The sequence below is a fragment of the Periophthalmus magnuspinnatus genome, chromosome 9 (genome assembly GCF_009829125.3).
Source record: "Periophthalmus magnuspinnatus isolate fPerMag1 chromosome 9, fPerMag1.2.pri, whole genome shotgun sequence".
In the NCBI taxonomy this organism is placed as follows: domain Eukaryota; kingdom Metazoa; phylum Chordata; class Actinopteri; order Gobiiformes; family Gobiidae; genus Periophthalmus; species Periophthalmus magnuspinnatus.
Window position 1 is genome coordinate 18,075,565 of NC_047134.1, and position 19,342 is coordinate 18,094,906.

General features: G+C 43.4%; 1 protein-coding gene across 1 annotated transcript in view; it reads left to right on the forward strand.

The window, feature by feature from the left end:
• The window catches only part of fbrsl1 (fibrosin-like 1), a 352,410-nt gene that overhangs the window by 248,666 nt on the left and 84,402 nt on the right, over nucleotides 1–19,342 (forward strand). Inside the window, exon 6 of the mRNA XM_055223996.1 lies at nucleotides 16,031–16,060. Within this exon, the coding sequence (XP_055079971.1) occupies nucleotides 16,031–16,060 (30 nt within the window). The remainder of the gene's footprint in view (nucleotides 1–16,030; nucleotides 16,061–19,342) is intronic.

Sequence of the window (19,342 nt, forward strand, 5' to 3'; positions counted from 1 at the left end):
AGTTGTCTCTTTAAATATACTTTGCACGTTTAACTGCAGGTTCAGTTCGACTCCAGTGTCAGGGTCAAAGGTCAGAGGTTAAAGTCATAAACACACTAGTTCTGGTTAAACAGCACCTCAGGCGTTGTAAATTGTACTAATATATACACATTCTGTCTATAGATTATGGTTAGCATCGACTCTACGAATTTACCATGTGAATCGGAAAAGGTCAGGTTAATAATGCACATTTACAACTATTATTCACCAAACATCTCAACAAACATTCTTATCGTTCTATCTGTTGAATTGACTCGTGCATGTTTTAAATCAGGTTTTCATTTATTTGTTTACCCCGAATCCTCTTGTGCGGCACATGCATCCACCTATCCGCCCTGTTTAAACTGCTGACAGGATTAACCAGACCAAAGGCTTATTGCATATCCACAGTCCACCCATGCACTGTTTGCTGCTTCCAGACCGGCACATTACCAGTCCCTCTGCGTCTCTACGGGCTCCTAAGGCCATCTCAACGCCTCCTTCTCACTTGTCCTCATTTTGCCTGAATTAATTGAGTTCTCATTTTTGCACGAAAGCTCACTGGAGGCTTGTGTGAATGGAGAGAGGATCGACAATGAAAAAGACAGACGAGGTGACTTGGAGTAGCCGTAGGGAAAACACGTCTCACCGGTATGCGGCCACTATCTTCCTTAGGGACACTAAGCCGCCCCTTGCGCTTATATCTTTATCTTCTCAACATTCACCCCAAAGGGAAAACCCAAGGCTGGTGGTCAGGGTCAGGCAGATGTGCTCCTTACTCTTAACTCAAGAGACTCCTGCCTAATCTAGCCGCTTAATGTTAATACAGCTTATGGCCAAATTGTCCCATTAGAATTCAACTCAACTCATTAACTGGCGATGTGTGAGGATGGCATTTAAATGTAATTTCAAATTTAAAGGTATGAACCTATGAGACCAAGATAGAGTGGCTAACAACCACCATTAAATCTCTGAGTTATATTACATCGAAGAAATATGGCCGGACCAAGGATACAGCAGTGTAAGAGATATTGAACCACCAACCTCTTATGTTATGACTTAATACCTTAAATTAAAGTAAAAATAGGAAATTACATGTAAAGTGTGGCCAGTTTCCAATCACATCTGAGCCTGGAGGTTAAGTAGGATTGAGCCTGCTTAGGACTTGGATGAGAGACCACTTGGGAATATCAGATGCCACAGTGAGGCCGCGGTGTGTCCTTAGGCAAGACCCTTCAGCTATATTGTCTAGTACAAGGTGTGAGGGAGTGATCGATGGTGGTGGGAGGGGCCAGTGGCACAGATCGGCAGCCATTATTTGAGCATCAGGAAAAGCACTACATAAAACTAATGCATTATTTAGATTGAAGACTTGCCAAAGTAATCACCTAACTAAATGTTCAAACAGTAAGATTAACATTCAAATCCCCAGGCTCTGTAATTATATCAATACCAGAAGTAAGTTTTTGTTTCCTAGCTGAGAAACTAGCTATTGTTCACCATATCCACATGATCAAAGTAAATACCATATCATAAGCGTTTGTTATATTACTAAGGGAACAATAAATAAAGCACAATTATAAATGCCAGATGGGAAACACACAGACCTGATATGCACCCGTGAACTCTACCTTGAACCCTTTCAATTATAAAGCATTACAACTTCTTCTTTTGCAATATTCATGTGGGGCTGGATCACATCTTCACATGTCTTAGGTTGCTGTAAGTTGAGATAAACACTTGCGGAGTTGTTACAGCCAATCGCCTGCCTCCATCGCTCAATGTCACTGCCTCAGTCACTCAATAATTCAAAGCTTGGCGGTAATGAGCTCCCTGCAGGGCCTGTCCCAAAGGACCCTCCCCACTGCGCCCCCACTGTAATGTAGTTATATCTCATGTCAGCTTTCAAATCAATTACATTTCTATCTGATGCCGATGTAATTGCGCCTGATTGGGTTTTTGGCACGACAGCCAAGTGTGCGTTTCCCAAAGTCGAGCCAGTCAAAACAGGAAGCTCCATCAAATGAAACTGTTTTTCATCCTGATTGAGGCAGCTTGCATGATAAGCACAACTGTAATTATGATAATAATAACAATAGCAATCTGTGTTTTCTCAGCTTTGTTGTTTTCCCCCTTGTTCTCCAGATGAAAATTTGCCCCAAGGACTGCGAACAACTGTTGCTTTACATGAGAGGCACAGGCTGACTTTATTGTTTGAAGGATGTGTAACTAATTGCAAACCGGAATGCCTTTTCCATAGTCTTTAATCTCTGCTTCATATACTTAATGATTGAATCTTCAGTACTGCATGCATCAGGTTTGAGGTATAGTAAGCATACCTGTAGCACAGGAATGACAGGTTGTCCTAAATTTGGACAGATGACCTTAGCTGACCTTTGCCGTCTACCTGCATTATGGATAGAGAGATGGATGGACACATCAAGCGAGTGCATTGTTATATGAAAGGAGGCACGGCTGTAATGTAGAGATATGGAGATTGATGAGGGCTCGATGCTGTGGTTAGGTGCATCAGCGGCTAAATGGTGATGAATGGTGTCTGCTGTCAGTGTCTCTGAGTAGAACAGACATTGTGAAAGTGCTTGGCTCATCCATAAACAGAGGACACAGGTTGTGTCTATTGCAGATGAGAAAAAGGCACAAGGAGAATCTTCCAATCTGTCTTTGCATCCTCACTTCATCATGCTCTGTTCTTTTATATCCCTGGCTGTTGGCGTGCCTGCCCTTTAAATCTCTTCTCTTGCATTATTCTCTCTTTAAGGTCTTGCATCTCTCTCTCTCTCTCTCTCTCTCTCTCTCCCACACTGTCTTTTGTGTTAACAGCCTTTCTTTCTTGTGCGGTGGGGGAGCCACTGGGTGTACATCTACAATCTTGCCTTTCATTTCATGGCTTGTGGAAATGGATGTTTTACTGCCTTCATTAAGGCGTGCAGCCGTCAGCAGCGTGTTTTCCCTCTGAAGTTTAGCTCCATGAACCTCGCCATTAGAGGACATTATGGCCCCAGATTTCAGGGCACAGTGGAACACTGTATCATTTGATTAGTGTTATTAATCAAGTGGAAGAACGTCTTTGGCCTCCATCAGCAGCATCTCCTCCTCCTTTGTGCCTGTTCACGTCAGACGCTCCTCTTCCTCCTCCCTTTATGTCGGCACCGCTCCGTCGACTGCACTGCAACACACCAGCAGTCAAAGTGACAAAAGCCCTCTTGCCTTCTGTTTAAAAACAATGATTTACCACTTGTTTTTACCTCCCCTTTAACGGCCCCCCACCCAACAGCCAGCCTTCTTTTAACCCAGGACATAAATCAATTGAGATGAAAGTTCCATAATTGTGCTTGCTGGGAGGGATTTGAGCAAAATTGCACTATGAATTTTTTAAAGGGAATTTTTACTAGCTGTTCAGCAAGACTTGGGCAGCAAAGCAAGGTGAGGCCACAAGGATTTATGGGCCTGGATTCTTCATTACTGAAGTAATTTTCCTGCAAATGATAGTGCAGCACCCTGGAGGGGGGAGCTGGCCGCCTGGGAGAGTACAAACCTGCTTAATCTCTCGTGGAGAGAGCAGCTCATGCACTAATATCATGTGTAAGGGACTGAGGCTCCATTTGTTCACATCTGCAGCGGCACTATGTGGGATTCATAGTAACTGATGGTTCACATTTGCTCCAACGTTAGCTATACAATATGAATTTATTTAAATTGCTATAACTGCTTAGAAACACACTCTGGGGTCATTTAGGTGATATTCTATTAAAAGAGATGTATCTTTTCATAGACAATTGTTTTCACTTTTTATTGATGCATCCAGCATATTTAATACCACTTTGAAAAGTGGTATTAAAGTATTAAAAGCTGTTAACTGTTAGTCTTTTTATATTGTGCATGTATGCAACTTTGTCAGCATTGTGTTAAATACATAAATAAGTTATCTGTTTTTTTATGATTCAATCCTCCAGATGTGTAACTAATTTTCTCTCTGGTTCATCATAATTTAAAATGTGTGTAGCCCAATTTGACTGTCGTTCTGTCTCTTTCTCTTTAGGTGCAGCCAGCAGCAGTGGCCCTCCTCAAGGTTAGTGCGTCCACATTGCCAGGTCTCATTCTGTATCCTGTCTGCAGTCCACTCAATTTTACAGCTCAGTAGCTTGAGAAGCAGAGGGGCTAAATCTGCTGAAAGACGTAAAAAGAGAGAGAGGGGGGAAGGAAGATAGGAGCTGAATTATTGTGCACCCTGTCATCAGCTGGAGTGGATCCTAGCTCGCACACTAACTACTCAAGACAATTAGTCACTTCTCACTAGGCCAGGCACAGGACTTGAGGGCCAAAATCAGCAGAGGAGAGAAGCCACCTCTATAGTTAAGCACTGCAGTGGTTCAGATATCTCTTGGGACACAGAGGTAACTTAAGGTTGAGCTCCAACTTTCACTAGAGGCATTCCTTTGAGCTGAACATAAAACTGGACAGCCAGAATTATCTGCACTTCATGAAAATAGCATAACATGAAATCAGTTTTTCAGCAGTAACTTACCGAATAATTTGCTGTGGTTTGATGTCATGCACTGGCTTTTAAGTTTATAGCACTAAACAAACTGAGTTGTGTCAGTAGATTTCATCTGTGGCTCTACGGTGGTTTTGAGATGATCCTGGGGCCTGAGCATGGTCCCAAACAAAAGTGAAGCATGACGAAGGTGGGTGGTGCGTGGCAGATCACGGAGGGCAAAGAGAGAAAAGTTTGTCCCGGGCCCTCTGTGGAGACGCAGCGTGACCAATTGAGGTGAAGGGGATGAATGCAGCTATTCAGTGGAGCTAATGAAAGCACTCCTCCTGGGCCATGAATGAGGGTGGGCCCATCTGCACCACATAGGCGTGCACAAACCAGTGACCTCGAAAATTACCCAGGAAGCACTTTGGGACAGTCGCCACAGCAACAAGCTGGAGTTTGCCCGGTAACCATGCGCTTCAATCAGTTTCTGGCAGCCACAAAGTTTTCTCTCCATTCAAAGAACTCCGTGTGAAATTGACTTCGGGGGACACCCTTTTTTCCCCTTTGGAAGGAGCTGCTACTGATCTCCCATGTGAAAGTGTCCAGGGCTCAGTCGCTGTCGGAAGCTTTGGGTGTATGCCTTTTTATCTTCAGCCACAAAGGACCTGTTTACTTAGCCTGCCATCTAAATGGATAAACTCTTAATGTTGAGTTTCATGATCATTATAATTTCCAGATAAACAGATACCTCCTTAAGTGCAGAGGTTAACTTTACAGGCACATCCAAGGATGCTCTCAGTTTAATATATTCAGACTTGATGAGCCCGAGGCATGCAGGTCATTGAAGTTCCATTCCCGTCTCCTTTGCCTCACAGAACTTTCGACAGCGTGAAATGACAATCCACCTCTGCACGCATCTCCCACGTCAAAAAGTAATGAGATTGTGCTGCTGGAAATATCACTACAAAGCATCAGGCCTGCTCTCCGGTTCTGACTGCACCTTCAAACACCCGTGCTTGTCTGCCAGCTCGCCTCACCCGCCTGCCGCTCGAGAAACGAACAAAAACAATCGGAATCAGAGAGCGGGTAACGGCAAGGGAAGCACCCCGCATAGAGACAAACGAACATGCTGGGACCCTTTCATCGTGGGAGTGATTAGCCATCCGAAACGTTTTAAAACCAATGCTTCTGAGTGCAAACCAAGGAGTTCCATAGAGTAGTGGAGAGATGTTCCCTACTGAAAAGCTTGAATGATCTAGTCTCTAATTGTAGCATCAATGACAAGACTAGTGTGACTTCGGGCTTTTAAGTTTTTTGTTTTTTTTTCTCTTGTTCCTTTCTCTGTCAGATCATCCACCAAAGATACCAGGGAACAAAAGAGCTCCTTGAGTTTACTTCTCGCTCCCATCTGCCTATTACTTTGTGCATAAACACACCTAATTTGCCACATTAAATAGCCAATGATGCTGGCTTAATCTGACCAAAACAACAAGATGTGATCTCCGCGCCCCATTAAACTCTGAATATGTAATGCTTTCTAGAGTAATTGTCGCTCTAGTTTTCACCTGCATTTCTCTCATGTTATATCGCACTTTACTGGCAAATGTATTGAAATAATGCTGTGAAAATTCTCTGTAGCTCAAAGTAACGTTGAAGTTATTTGAGTCCCGTCATGTCAGAACAGCAAGATCTCAAGGAAACAAAAAACTTTCTGCAAGCTCTCCTGCTTGTTAGTTGTTTGTTGTTGACAGTTCAAAGCTCCTCCGTGCTGTAGGCATCTATTGCACCGAGTGGGGAGGGGAGCAAAAACCCCAGCTCATAAAAATCAGTATTATAACAACATTAATTGATGCTGCTGAGTGCCATATGCGGCGCCATATGGATAAGCTGCCCCAGAGGCTTGCTATAATAGACAGCCCGCAGTGGTGCACACAACTTGGCACATTTACAAACAAGGGATGTCCCATTAATATCCGCCATGGAGGCTGAGCAGGAGACAGTGGGAGTGGAAGGAGCAGAGGGGAGAGAAGTGGGAGAACTAAAATAGAAGTTGGCTTGTTTGCATGTTTTAAGACTTTTTCAAGGTTCCTTTTTTAATGTGTGTGTCCTTAATTGCAGTAATAAATCCCCCCTACTTATTGCTATTTCTGGGTTGTGCTTGCTGCCCCATGTCCACACATTACACTCCACCACCAACAGTTTAGCTGGTGAAGGCGATTCATGAACTGGCTGTATTTAACCTCTTGCATGCCTAATGATGGTGCACCTGTTATTTACTGCATCCGGCCACGGTACCTTCTGCACGGGCGCCCAGAGGTGTCAGGGCCAGAGCTGGATATGTCACTTTATTTATTCTACAAGTCCATTTGTGTCAGTGTAATTATTATATTGGCAAGAAATCAGAATAACTGACTTTGAGATTGAAGTTGACCACATAAGTGTTTAGTGGCTGCTGTACACTATTTTTCTCATGTGGTAAAGTTACATTTGTCTTGCACGGTGCAGATATCCGTTAAAAGCAAGACATTAGGAAAATTAACAATAACTTTGGACTATTGCAAATGGTTTAAAATGAACTAGTAACAGTATTAGAGTTAACCTGCCTGTCTTCATTATATTGTTTTGCCAAGAATTCCACAGTATGCCATTAAATGTATCTATTTTGCATTTATTCAAGTCCATTTGTAATTACTGAAAAAAAACATTGTAAACAACCATGTAGCATACAGTTAAAGGTCCTATATTACTCGAAAATCGATTCTTGTGAGCTTTAAACCATGTTATAATGTTATCTCATCATTTGTTTCATTTACATATGTATGAGTAATCCTTTATTTTTAGTCTGTCTCCACCTCCAAAGCTCAAAATACCCTGTTCCACCTTGTGATGTCATGTAATGGTAGTTTTCTAGTTAACAGCTACCTTTTTACATTTAACTAGAGATAGGTAATTCCAGGGCTGAAATCACCCAAATTATTCAAGTGAAGGTGTATGGAGTTTTAAAAAAAAGACAGTGGAGCACCTTCTGTATTATCACATGACATGAGTGCTTTCCTCTTGAGAGAACTCATCCTAAATATGCAGGGTTTGCGTGTGAATAACAAGAACTAACAAAACTCCAGATATGTTTTTGATGACGAAACAACATCGTAACAGATCAGAGTATAGTGTAATATAGGCCCAAGGGTAGCCCATAGATTGATTAAGCATGTCCTATATCATTGGCGTGTTCTTTTCTTTCCTTGCTAATTTGCTGGCTGCCTGAAACAGGGATGGACAGACAGGTGGACTGTGCTCAAGTTCACATCCTGTCTCTATTTTGTTCAAGGCTCCTCTGACTGCTCTGATCTTACCCCGTGTAGGGAGCAAGATACGGCTCCTGCATGGGCGAACTGAGTTGTCAGCTATTCTGTTGAGTTTCATAGACTGTGAGGTGAAACAAGACTTGCATACAGCTGTTTCCGGGCTGACACAGAGGGAGGCAGATGAAGAGCAGAAGAGAGAGGAGGGAGAAGGGAGAGAACACGGAGTTGTCTGTGATGTGTGCACTGATGTAGTGGCAGCTCGAGGTCAAATGCTGCCAGTGTTTTGTGTTCATCTTTGTCTCGTCTCCCCAGTGCCCTCCTAAATTATTCACAGCCCTGAAGATGCCTCCTGTACTCTTCTCTGCTTCTCCACTCTCTGTTTTCACACACTTTTCTCATGTCTCTGATTTTGTCAGCTTGCTTCATAAAATACTTTTCTCGCAGAGTTATAGAACCACACTTCCTTCTCAACACGTCCAACCTCTCAAGCTCTCTTCAACGGTTGCCATATGTTTTTCAAGACATGGGGAAAACTTTAATTATTGTAATTATCTCACTGAAACCACTTTTTTACTGTCAGTCATGAACTTGAGTACATAGTCTGCAATAACTGCCTGCCGATCAACTTGTTCTGGCTTAAAGCACAGTTCAGGAGCCTTAAGAGCCGAGGCTATTACCATATCGGCCCAACCTCGTCCTCCTCCGTTCTTAATACTCTAATGATTTTTACTGACTTTGTAGCCATTTTATCTCACCGAGTTCAGAGATAATTCCCAAGGGCACACCGAATCCTTAGGGCAGTCGATTCTTCTGATTACCAATGTGTCCATCAGTTTCACCTCCAAAGGGCTTGCCAATAAAATCTACTTTAAACACCAAGGACATGTCTGTGACTGAAGCAGGTCATAATTTAGTGAAGCCTGTTAGATGTTACATAAAATAACTCCATTATTTAGGGTAGTGACAGAGTGGTCTATTTCTGATTCCTCTCTCTGTCTTGTTAACTCTACAGCAGTGGAGTGTGCTCACAGCCACCTGAGGAGAGAATGCAGCAGAGAGAGAGCTACAATCATCCCAGCCTTTGCCACAGGACACCCATTTGTAATGCTGTTGCCTACAATAACGTTTGATCATGGCAGAGGGAACAGGGCGTATGGAGGGGGGAGGGGGGCTCAGCCTCTCTCGTCACTCCTCCAAAAAGCCCCTCCCGCTCTCTCCCAATTGCTGTCACCCACTGTGAATGCCCCCTCTGGCCCAATGACAAGTCAAGCGTGAAACGCTTGGCTGCCCCCTGAAATTAGCAGGAGAGCCCCCGGCGGCACATGCTTCTCATGACCAGCACACAGTGGGTTGCGCCAGATTCTTTTCATTAGGCTGTGGCCTGCCAGCCCCGGACTCTACCTTCTTCTGCTCTCATTTCATCCCTACCTCCCACTCTGCCCCCTGTCAGCCAGAGTCCAGTAAACAGCATCTGCACTGCTCATCACATTACTGATGCAGGGACCAGTCAGAGACATGAGCCAAGATTTGTGTTTCCACAAATGTAAAGTGTGATACAGTGGTTTGTGTGCGCTACATGCTACAGTGCTTGTGTGCATATCTGTGCGGCCTGACAGGATTAGAGAGGAAGAGCTGGTAGTAGCAGCACTGAGAGCGAATGAGAGAGGAGGGGAGTAGTACAGAGCTCTGCCTGGAGGCTCAATCTGTTCCTCACTGAGCTACATCAGTGTTAGCGACGGCACTGGGGCCGCGGGGAAGCCTCCACTCGCTCCATCAAACTGTCAGGCAGCCAGCGGAGCTGCACAGGGAGACTCTCAGCTGCCCCCGGGGCCAGTTCAAGTCAACATCCCATTTCCGTGCCTCCTCGCCTAATTTCTCCTACGCCTGACTTAAATTTCCAATGCCCAGTGTGTGCGCTACAGCTCAGCAGCAGCGGGCCCCGGGCCATGTCAAAACACAGGAGGTGCTAAGGGTTTTCTCTGGATGTGTTTTCAAATTCAGAGGCGAGATAGCACAGTCACATGGTCAGCAGAGACAAGAAAAGCCAAAGGGAGCCTTATAAAAGATGAAGTACAAAAAACATAAATCAGTGTTTTCCCCCTTTACCTTCAGAATGTCCTCATTTTTCTTCTATGACTATATTCATAACACAGTTGTGTATTCCCCGTCCCTTCAGGTTCCTGGCACTTTCTCTGCAGCTGAAGAAATGCTCCCTGTTCCCTCGTACATCTGCCATTACTGTCTGTTTTTCACTGGCTGAAGCACTCTGAGCATCACAGCAGCAGCCCAGCGCTCTGTCAGGCCCCCAGTGAGTGCTGAAAGCAAAGGTTGAGGGATTTCTTGTTGGAAAGGACAAGGCGGCCCTTTAATTTACTGAAGAAAGCAGGAGCAGCTCTTACCCCATAGCACTATCACCATCAATCTGTCTGTGCTGGCCTCCGCCCCCTCCCTTCTCAGCCCGACCACATACTTTGCATGGAAGTGAAGCAGAGCGCTGCCAGGTCTCACTGCTGTTTACATGGACTCAGGGTAATGTAAAAGTCTGCTTCGTTTGGCCTCAGGGTAGAACTATATCTTTTCCTCAGCCAGGCTTGATTTACATGGCCCCCTCTGGCTCTTCCTTTAAGTGTGTCAGCTCGGAGCCAGAGCCCTGTGTGTCTGGCTAATGCAAAGAGCTTGTCTGCTTCAGTTCTGCTGTACCCTCACTCTCCCTCGGTCCTCTTTCACTGGGCCTCTGTAAGAGAAGCCATCTCTGTGTTTACACAGCCAACTCAGAGGTCTCCGGCTCAAATATGCTTTTACGTGAAGCCTGTCTGCCTCTTCTGCTGGTCGATATTATTTCTAGCCGGCAGAGCTTTTTCTCTCAATCTCATTCCCTCCAGAGCCTACATCTTCAGCTGGATCAATACTTTCCTAATCCAGAGCTCCTAGCCTGACCCGCGGTAATCAGCTGACTTCCCTTGCTGCTTGCTGGTGAGGTCAGAGGTCAAATGGCTCTATAGATTTGATCCTGTGATCAAATGACTTTGCTCGCTGGTGCTTTTAGATACAGCCAGAGGGGTCAAGAGCAATCACTTGTTTTCTTTTGCTGCAGGTACAAGTTAAACACAGTGCACTTGTATGTTTGAGGACGAGGAATGTTAGTTAATAGCTGAAACTACATCCACAGTGATAACAGCTAAAGAGAAGTACACACTGTATAACCTTTTAACCTACTAAGGAACTTTTGGATACTTCTTTTACATTTTCATTGCTTGACCAGACTCTAATGTATTCTCACAATTTTTTGTTACCAATTTTGCAGCTAGCTCCCGCTGACCAGTGGGTGTTTGATGACCTAATAATCTGAGTGCAATATAGCATTGACAAGCCTGTCATTGTTGGGAAAGGTTCTAGCCACATATCACCATTGAAATGTCAAACCAAAATGATATTCCAGCACAACACCTAGTCAACCTTGTCATGCCTCATTATTCTTAGTGGCACTTTATGTTAGAAAACGTAAAAACATCCAGTAGATAAATGATGTAAGGGAGGTTGAAGTAAGGCCTCACCCCGAGCATAGAGACAGATCTCCCGCTGATGTCTTGGCAGGAGGTCCCCAAGTGGACCCCAACCTGTGCTTTCATGTCCCCACCACGCCAGCATCCTCAGACCTCATCCCAGCATCCATGGGAGGGAAATTGCAGGAGGAAATTGGTGTTGTTCCAGCAGTATCAGATTCTGCTTTGGTCCTGGACTATCTAAATGGCCCATTACCCTCTCTGTGTGCTCTCACTCCAGGAGATCGGGCTTTGTCACTTTTCTCCTCCATACAATCAGGGCGATTTCTGTGTATGTTCCACCAAAGATGGCCTCTAAATTGAAGCTATTTTTACAACGCTGTCAGGATGCCAGAATTGCTGTATTGTTAGTTTGACACATTTATCCACTTGAACTAAATGTCAGGTTAAGCGATTGACCTTTCAGATTTCTCCGGACATCAGTTCCTAGAAGCACCTTATCCACCTTGTTGACACCTTTCAGTTATGTGTGTTTAGTTTTGTCTGAATTAATCTAGAAAGCCAGTGTACTCTTTGCACCTGTCTCAAGCCGAGATAAATGGTGCATCTCGATAGAAATCTGGTTAGTTGATTTCCAGTGACAACCCATCAAGATGAATAGAATGAAGTTTATTAACCAATGTTATTTTGTTTTCATTGGATATGCCATTTTATACAAAAAACAAAAATGTAAAACAGCTAAATTATAAGCTGTGACGCATCTATTCAGTATTCAGACGCTGACACAATGCCAGCATTTTTCTCATGGGCAGAATCATGGCAGATCGTCTTCGGAGTGTGACTGAGTGGAACTATGTGATGCATTTGGCCAATCATTTTAATGCGCTCCTATTGTCTTTCCATTACACGTCTATTAGAAACTGTCCAGGAGTATTGACCAGTCTTCTCCTCCTTTCCCTCTCCTTACTCGTGGCTTGTTTTAGGGCTAAGCTGCGAGGTTGTCATGGGGGCTCGCTCGAGGTCGAGGCATGGCTCCAGACAGGGTTTCTGGCAGAATAAATCTAGCGCCTCTGAAGTGTTGAAAGCTGTGTAAATGTCAAACGCATCCGTCTGATGTGCTGGCAGAGAGCGGGAGAGGTGGGAGGGCCTGGGTCGCTCCCTTGGTACCTTTGGATGCTTCCAGTTGCCAGGTGCAGATGTTGCTGCTTGCTCTCTGCCTCTGAAGACTTAGCCAGATTTTTTTTCCCCCGTATTTCAGGGGGCTCGTGTGGAAGCGAGCATGGACGTATGAGAGACGGGAACCACTGGGGGCTCAGCAACTGTCAAGCAACTTAGCGAGCAGCATTTCTCTCCGATTTTAACAACGTCCCAGCTGACCACCAAACCTGCTGTTTAGGGAGCTTTGTGCTCAGAGTGGTGGTTTTTGCGTTTTCACCATTTGATATTCTGATAGTAGCTGCACACACTGATGTCCCCTTAGTGCATTTCCATGTAACTCTCAACAACTTATTCCTCCAATCTGATACTTTAGTCACGTTTAGTATAGCAAAAATATCTTAGATTTCAAGATTTTTTAGTCTATGATACTGTTGTCATGATACTACTATTTCAAATCGTCTAAAGAAAAGGCCCAATAACTATTTAAATACCATAATAATAATCCACGCATAGATTTTCGAAATTAGTACTATGACTGTATTTTTTAGCGATTAGAAACAAGGTACCTTTTTTGACAGCCCTACTCTAATAGTATCATAGAAGGTTGAAGCAATGTAAGAAATTCACAAAATAACTCAGAATCTGAACTTCAAAACGTCATAGGCTAGTTAGTATCTGCAATTGTAGTAAATCACTGTAAAAGGGTCATAAACTAATTAAGTAGTGCCTTAAAACTCCCAAAACTTGACATGATGCTAACATCTCCTTAAACAAAACCAAGAATACAATTGCATGTTACTAAAATTAGACTTTGATTCCCTGCATCCATCTTGTCTTCTCAATGATCGCACTCCCACTGCTTTTCAGTTCCCCCTCATGCCTCTGCCTTCCCCGCTGTGCTGTGTCGCGGTGGATCTCTGTCTGAGCTACAGCCAGTATTCGTCTTCACACTCTACTGCAGTGCTATGCTTCTTGTAAAAGGATAAGCCCCATGCTGTGCTCTTGTAATATTATTTTTCCTTCTCGCCAGCTCCGGGCTTGTGAGGCCTCATCTCTGGTGTCATGGCTACTTCTCCAACAACAAGGCCAAACATGCAACCTGGGAATAGATAGTTGGTTCTCAATCACCCCGAGTTTAAACCAGTAGAGGAGAGTTTGCAGCTACTGGGAGATGGTCTGACCAACTGCATGCTAAAAATATGTTTTCGTTCGTCGCCTTGAGGCTGGGTGAAGGTGCAGACTGGATCAATTTTCCCTTTTTTGTAATTTTCGCATCCCTCGGGACTGGGGTTTGAATGTGTTTCCTTGTAGATAAAATGAGTGGCGAGGGAACAAATGGTGATGATTACAGGTTGTGATGCGGTCCTAACAAGCTGCATAGAAATGACTAACAATTAATTTGTCCAGAATTCCCAAGTTGAATGGGGAATTGATTGACAGTAAGCATAAGCCACTTTCTGTCTTAATGCCCAGCAGTCTGTAATGAAGGTCTTTTGACAAGCCCAAGCCCCTAAATTAGGGTTTGCGAACATTTTCTCAGAGAGCAGACAGCATGATGCATGGAAATGTGCCTCCCATCGAAAAAGCTGCATAGTGCTAGGCATAAAAGGATCTAACTGTATATTAACACTATACTACTATACAGCAACAACATAGTTTGATTTTAGGCTTCCGATGATACTGACACTAGGCCTATAGTGAAAATCTGCATCCATTCTTGCTTGCCTGTCCACAAATGACCTATAACTTAGCCTGGTGGATTACTGGTGGCTGCTCTTGTTTTTCTTCATGGAGATAGTTAGGTTTTTATGCCATACTGTGGAACACGCTATTCAGAGCAGTTACATCCCATGTGGAGAAAAAACAACCATTAGAAAAGTTGCATAATGCACCTTAAACATCTATGCTGTATTTTCTAGATTCCATAGACGCAAATAAAGGAACATTGTACAATATCTCAGAGTATAAGTTTGAATTTAACTTAAAGCATTGGCACAATATTCTCATAAACATTGGAAATAGTACTTTTAATTACAATCACACAGTAAACCAGATACTTATTTAGTTCTCATGCTGTATCCCATGTCTTTACACAGAAGTAACTTGGAACCCCCTCCCTCCTTTTCCTCTCTCTGATCCTGGCTGCTGAGCCCTGTACACTGATTACTCTCGTTACTTAATTACACATTTGGACCCACCGCACTCTTTGACAAAGGACTGCTGTGGCTCCATTGACCTGGATGCCTCGTCTTTGTGTGCGGCTCAAAGAGGGAGTCAAAGTAAATAAAGAGAGTCCACTTAAAAATGGTGCCACAGGGACTTAATTGACAGATTGGAAGCAGTTTTTTTTCACCGGGGGCCTCTTCCTCTGTCTTTGCGGCTCTTCGCTTGAGTTACTCCCACCCTCGTGCATCCTGCTGGGAGGTTCAGTTGGATAGACAGGAACGCCACTGCTTTTGATTGCACAATTCTTAAGCGTCCTATAACTGAAAGCTCTGTGTAACACTGCACCTTAAAAGAATTTTAGGAATATAATCTTACGAGATCTAGCTTCAAGTATTAGTGGGCTGTTTGGGCATGCAGGAGGCCAACTATGATCTGCAAAACCATATAAATTGATTGCAAAATACCTAGAAAAGGATTGAATTATATTAATCTATGTGCAAAGATTAGCTCATGTAGCACAGACTTTTTAACATTTAGCTTTTGACAATTCATACAGCTAAAAGTCATTATTTATTTTATATTCCATGTGTTTATTCCAGAAAACTAAACAAAAGAAGGTTGCTATGGGCCCTACTTGGATGACTGAGGGATTACACAGACATTTTACCGTAAATTTGTATATTTCTTTCATTTTTGCATTTATAGTAACATCCTTTCTACCTGTTAGCATGAATAAATCAATGGCCGTTGTGCTAACTATTTTCACTGTTCTTAACCTCTTGGTCTGTAACAGTAATGCCACTGCCTGATCAGTACGAGCGTTAATGGGAAAAACGACTCATAATAACTAACTAAGAAAATCCAATTCATTTTTTCCTTCAATAGCAGACAATTTGGCCTTTGGTTGCTTTTGAGAATACTGCTCTTGTGTTATGCCGTTACTCTGTCTGACAAATTAAAGTGCTGCTTGTCAGAAATACCACACTTAAAAGCTATTCACCAGCTCCCTGTGTCCTTGAGATACTATCACCCAGTCTCCGAGCACTCTTAAAAGGCTAAACGACAAGCCATCATTGAACATTTATAATACAAGGCAGCCAGCATGTAGCATTCACTTCTTCATCTTTTGTAAATTTGCAACATTGAATCGCAGACTGAAACCCTACAATACTTTGCTTTTGAAACAAACTCTCTCTCACTCACTCACGCATTGCCACAGTTTCCTTCCCCTCTTCATCCTTATGCGGTTTTGCGCTGAAGAAAGCTGTCAGTGAATGAGGGTGCATACAAAAATAACATCTGCACTGATTATGAGCTGCTAGCAGGGGGGCACAAATGAATAATTCCTTATATTTCCTGTGTCTCTTTTTCTCTTGCAGTGTGACAGCGAGACTGACATTGACGACAAGGTAAGGCTGCTTTTGGTGTTTGGGTTTGTTCACCTGCCATGTGCAAGTCAAAGGGATGAGGCATAACAAATCTGAGCTCTCAAGGAAAAAAGAAGTCTAAAACTGGAGGAAGTTATAAACTGCACTGGTTTGACAACAGTTGAGAGTTGCATTGTTTAGAAAAATGCCCTTACAATTGAGTTGAAGTTGTTTATGGGATATTGTTTTTTCTTGTAAATATGTTAATTATTACAGAGCTATTTAGAGATCCAGCCATCCATTTTCTTCCGCTTATCCGGGGCCGGGTTGCGGGGGCAGCAGTCTAAGCAGGGACTGCCAGACTTCCCACACCCCAGACACTTCCTCCAGCTCCTCCGGTGTTTAGAGACCTATAGCCATAATGTGGGATGACCAGCATGTACTGGTGCTTATTCACATAAAAACAACATGCATTAATCTTTACAGTAGTTATAGCTCTGTTGCTGCCTCTGGCGAAATCCACATTGGAAGAAGACAGTAATGCTATACACGATCATGAATGATAATAATAATAGTATTTTTCTTTTACTTCTATTGGAATCATAATTTACATATGTTGAAATATCTGGAACTTTACTACTTCCATCCTTGTATCCTGCATTGACCAAAACATACCAAAAATAACACATTTCAATGCTCTTTTTATTAAATGTGTTTGTTATTTTACCCAGGACTTCAGATGATTTTGCTTACTCTTAACGACAAATGGTAACAACATGAAATATAAACAGAATGTCTCGAGGGAGTTGGATGGATAAACAAGTCTGTCTGTAATCAGCTCCGCAGCAGTTTCCGATGCTATTAAGTGAATATTACATAAATTATACATCCTGACTATACCACCATGCCTTGGGTCTCACTTCTTTGTACCTTATTTATCTCACACGTGAAGATGGTTGGCCGACGGCAGCCACCTGGTTACAAGATGAAGCGCCTTGGGGGGACCTGGAGCATCCTAATTCCTCCATGCTTTAGCAATTACTCGGCGCTAAATGAATGAGATAGCATGCCTAATCTCCTGTAAGCCTAGCTCCCAGTTCTGTGGAAAACGTCGGCAGCTCTACCCCATAAATAATACATTGATAGCGAGGCCCAATTTGCATTAACTGTAGCCCGGCAAGTCAATAGGCTTTTATCTCTTCATTGAAGCGAGGAGGAACTGAGGGCGCGAGCTAGTTGACACGATGGAGAGACGTAGCAAGGGCTGTCAGTCTCCATACGGTGGATGTGCCTCGCGGTGGGGGGTCGAGGCGGGAGGGAGGGAGGGGGGGGATGGAGGGTTCTTCCTGCTCAATTGTAACGCAACACTTTCATTTTGTGTCACAAATGTTGACATTGGATATATGAAGGTTTCATGCTGTGACACCCAATGCAACAGAAGATGTCAAAGAAAAATAACAAGCAGATGTGATAAATATAGTGGGTTGTATGGTAGTTTTGGAGTAGTATGGGCTCCTTGCATTTAGGTTTTGATATATGTTGCCATTGTGTGTATATGTAGCTGATCGTGGTTGACAAGAGGCAAGTTGTGGTGTGATGTTAAAATCCAATGCGGAAGGTGAACTGGCCACAAGTTATACACGTGCTAAATGTGGTGTGCATGTGGTACGTAATATTATGTGTATATGGGCTAAAAACCTCAGAGTAGCAAGTTGAAACTCCTTGTGAAGCAATGCCCATTTATTTTCACGAATAATTTCCATAACCAAGGTGATGACTGCTCTAAATTATCTGTATCAAATTGTTGATGATATTGCTTTGAAGAAAGGCTCTGACAGGTCATCATTAAAATTGGCAAAGAAAAGCATTGTAAAATGGTGCTATGCGGGGCAAAAGAGACTAACTGTCATTTGTAATTGCCGGCTCTGGATAACTAGACAGCCATAATTTTGAGCAACATTTGTGCCCAAACAGGTGCTGCTCCTCCTGTATCCTCCCTGTAACAAAGGCTGCTTTCACATCAGATTAGCGGCACCTGAACGCCACGTCGCTGGGATTTTACAGATTAATGTAATTAGAATATTGTTTCCAGGTGTGGCCCCAGGGTGCAATCAGCCCCTCTGTCTGTGAGTAAAAGTGACACGAGGCTCCATCAGAAAAGTCTCTTCAGAATGGGGAAACCATCAAAGCAATGCATGAGATAGCATCCGCTGATGTGTTTCCGCTGCCTGTCACAACTGAATACATTGGAGACTGCAGGTCATCTCCCAGACAGCTGTCAGTGGGTAAATTTGGATTTTAGTTTTAGAAATAATAAACCAATTGGGTAGGTAGACATAACTTTATTGGCAGTTGCTTGGTGGTTAGCGTGCTCATTTATTGGCGGTTTGAATCCTGTTCTTATCAGTTAATATTGTTGTTGTGTCCCTTGGCAAGACACTTCTCCCACCTTGCTATGATATATTCCACTTATCTATGCCAATCACAACTAGCCTGTAAAATGCAATACAAATGTGAGTCAATGTATGTAATAATAGACATCATTATATTACGGCTTATACTGTATGTGTAAATTATGGAACACACTTTAAACACTGTCCATGATTCTCTGTCCTTCATCTAACCTTGAACCATAATGCTGCCATTATACTGGACAATTGCACAATAAATTGAAGGCTCAACCTGGCTATTAAGTGAGATTTAAAAGACGAAACTATACATTATTGCTATACATCCAGTAAATACGTCCCCACTTTCTTGCTCTGCACCTGTGATATATGAAGCACTCCTGCCCTGTCAACCTGTGACACATCTGACATTCTTCACCACGAGATGATCATTTTCTTTCATTTGAGAGGCAGAAAAGAAATGGAGTGGACTTTATCCCTTCTCTGCTTGTTCACGCACTCCCCTCAAGTGTCATCCTATCTCCATTAGACCTCCACTTTACCATCCTCGCTGCCTCCTCCAGTTTCCTTGAGATTCCTTCTTCCTGTGCAAATAGTGCATTATCTGTGAAACGTTACCATGGGCCACTTATATTTGCCTCCAGGTGTAAGGTGTGTTGCCATGGCCTTCATATAACCACAAAGATGGACACGGTGGACACCAGAGTGGGATAATTCTATTTGGTCTTATTTGCCGGGCAGTCACTCACAGCTGAGAGAGTATCTGTGTCACGGGGAGTCTCCAAGGACCATTACCACATCTGGTCCCAGGAGCCCGTGGTAAGGCTTGGGTGTATTCGTCTGCCATTGCGGCTCACGGAATTTGATTGACACGTTAATTCCTCCACTGGCCCCCTTATCTCTCCGCCGCGTGCCG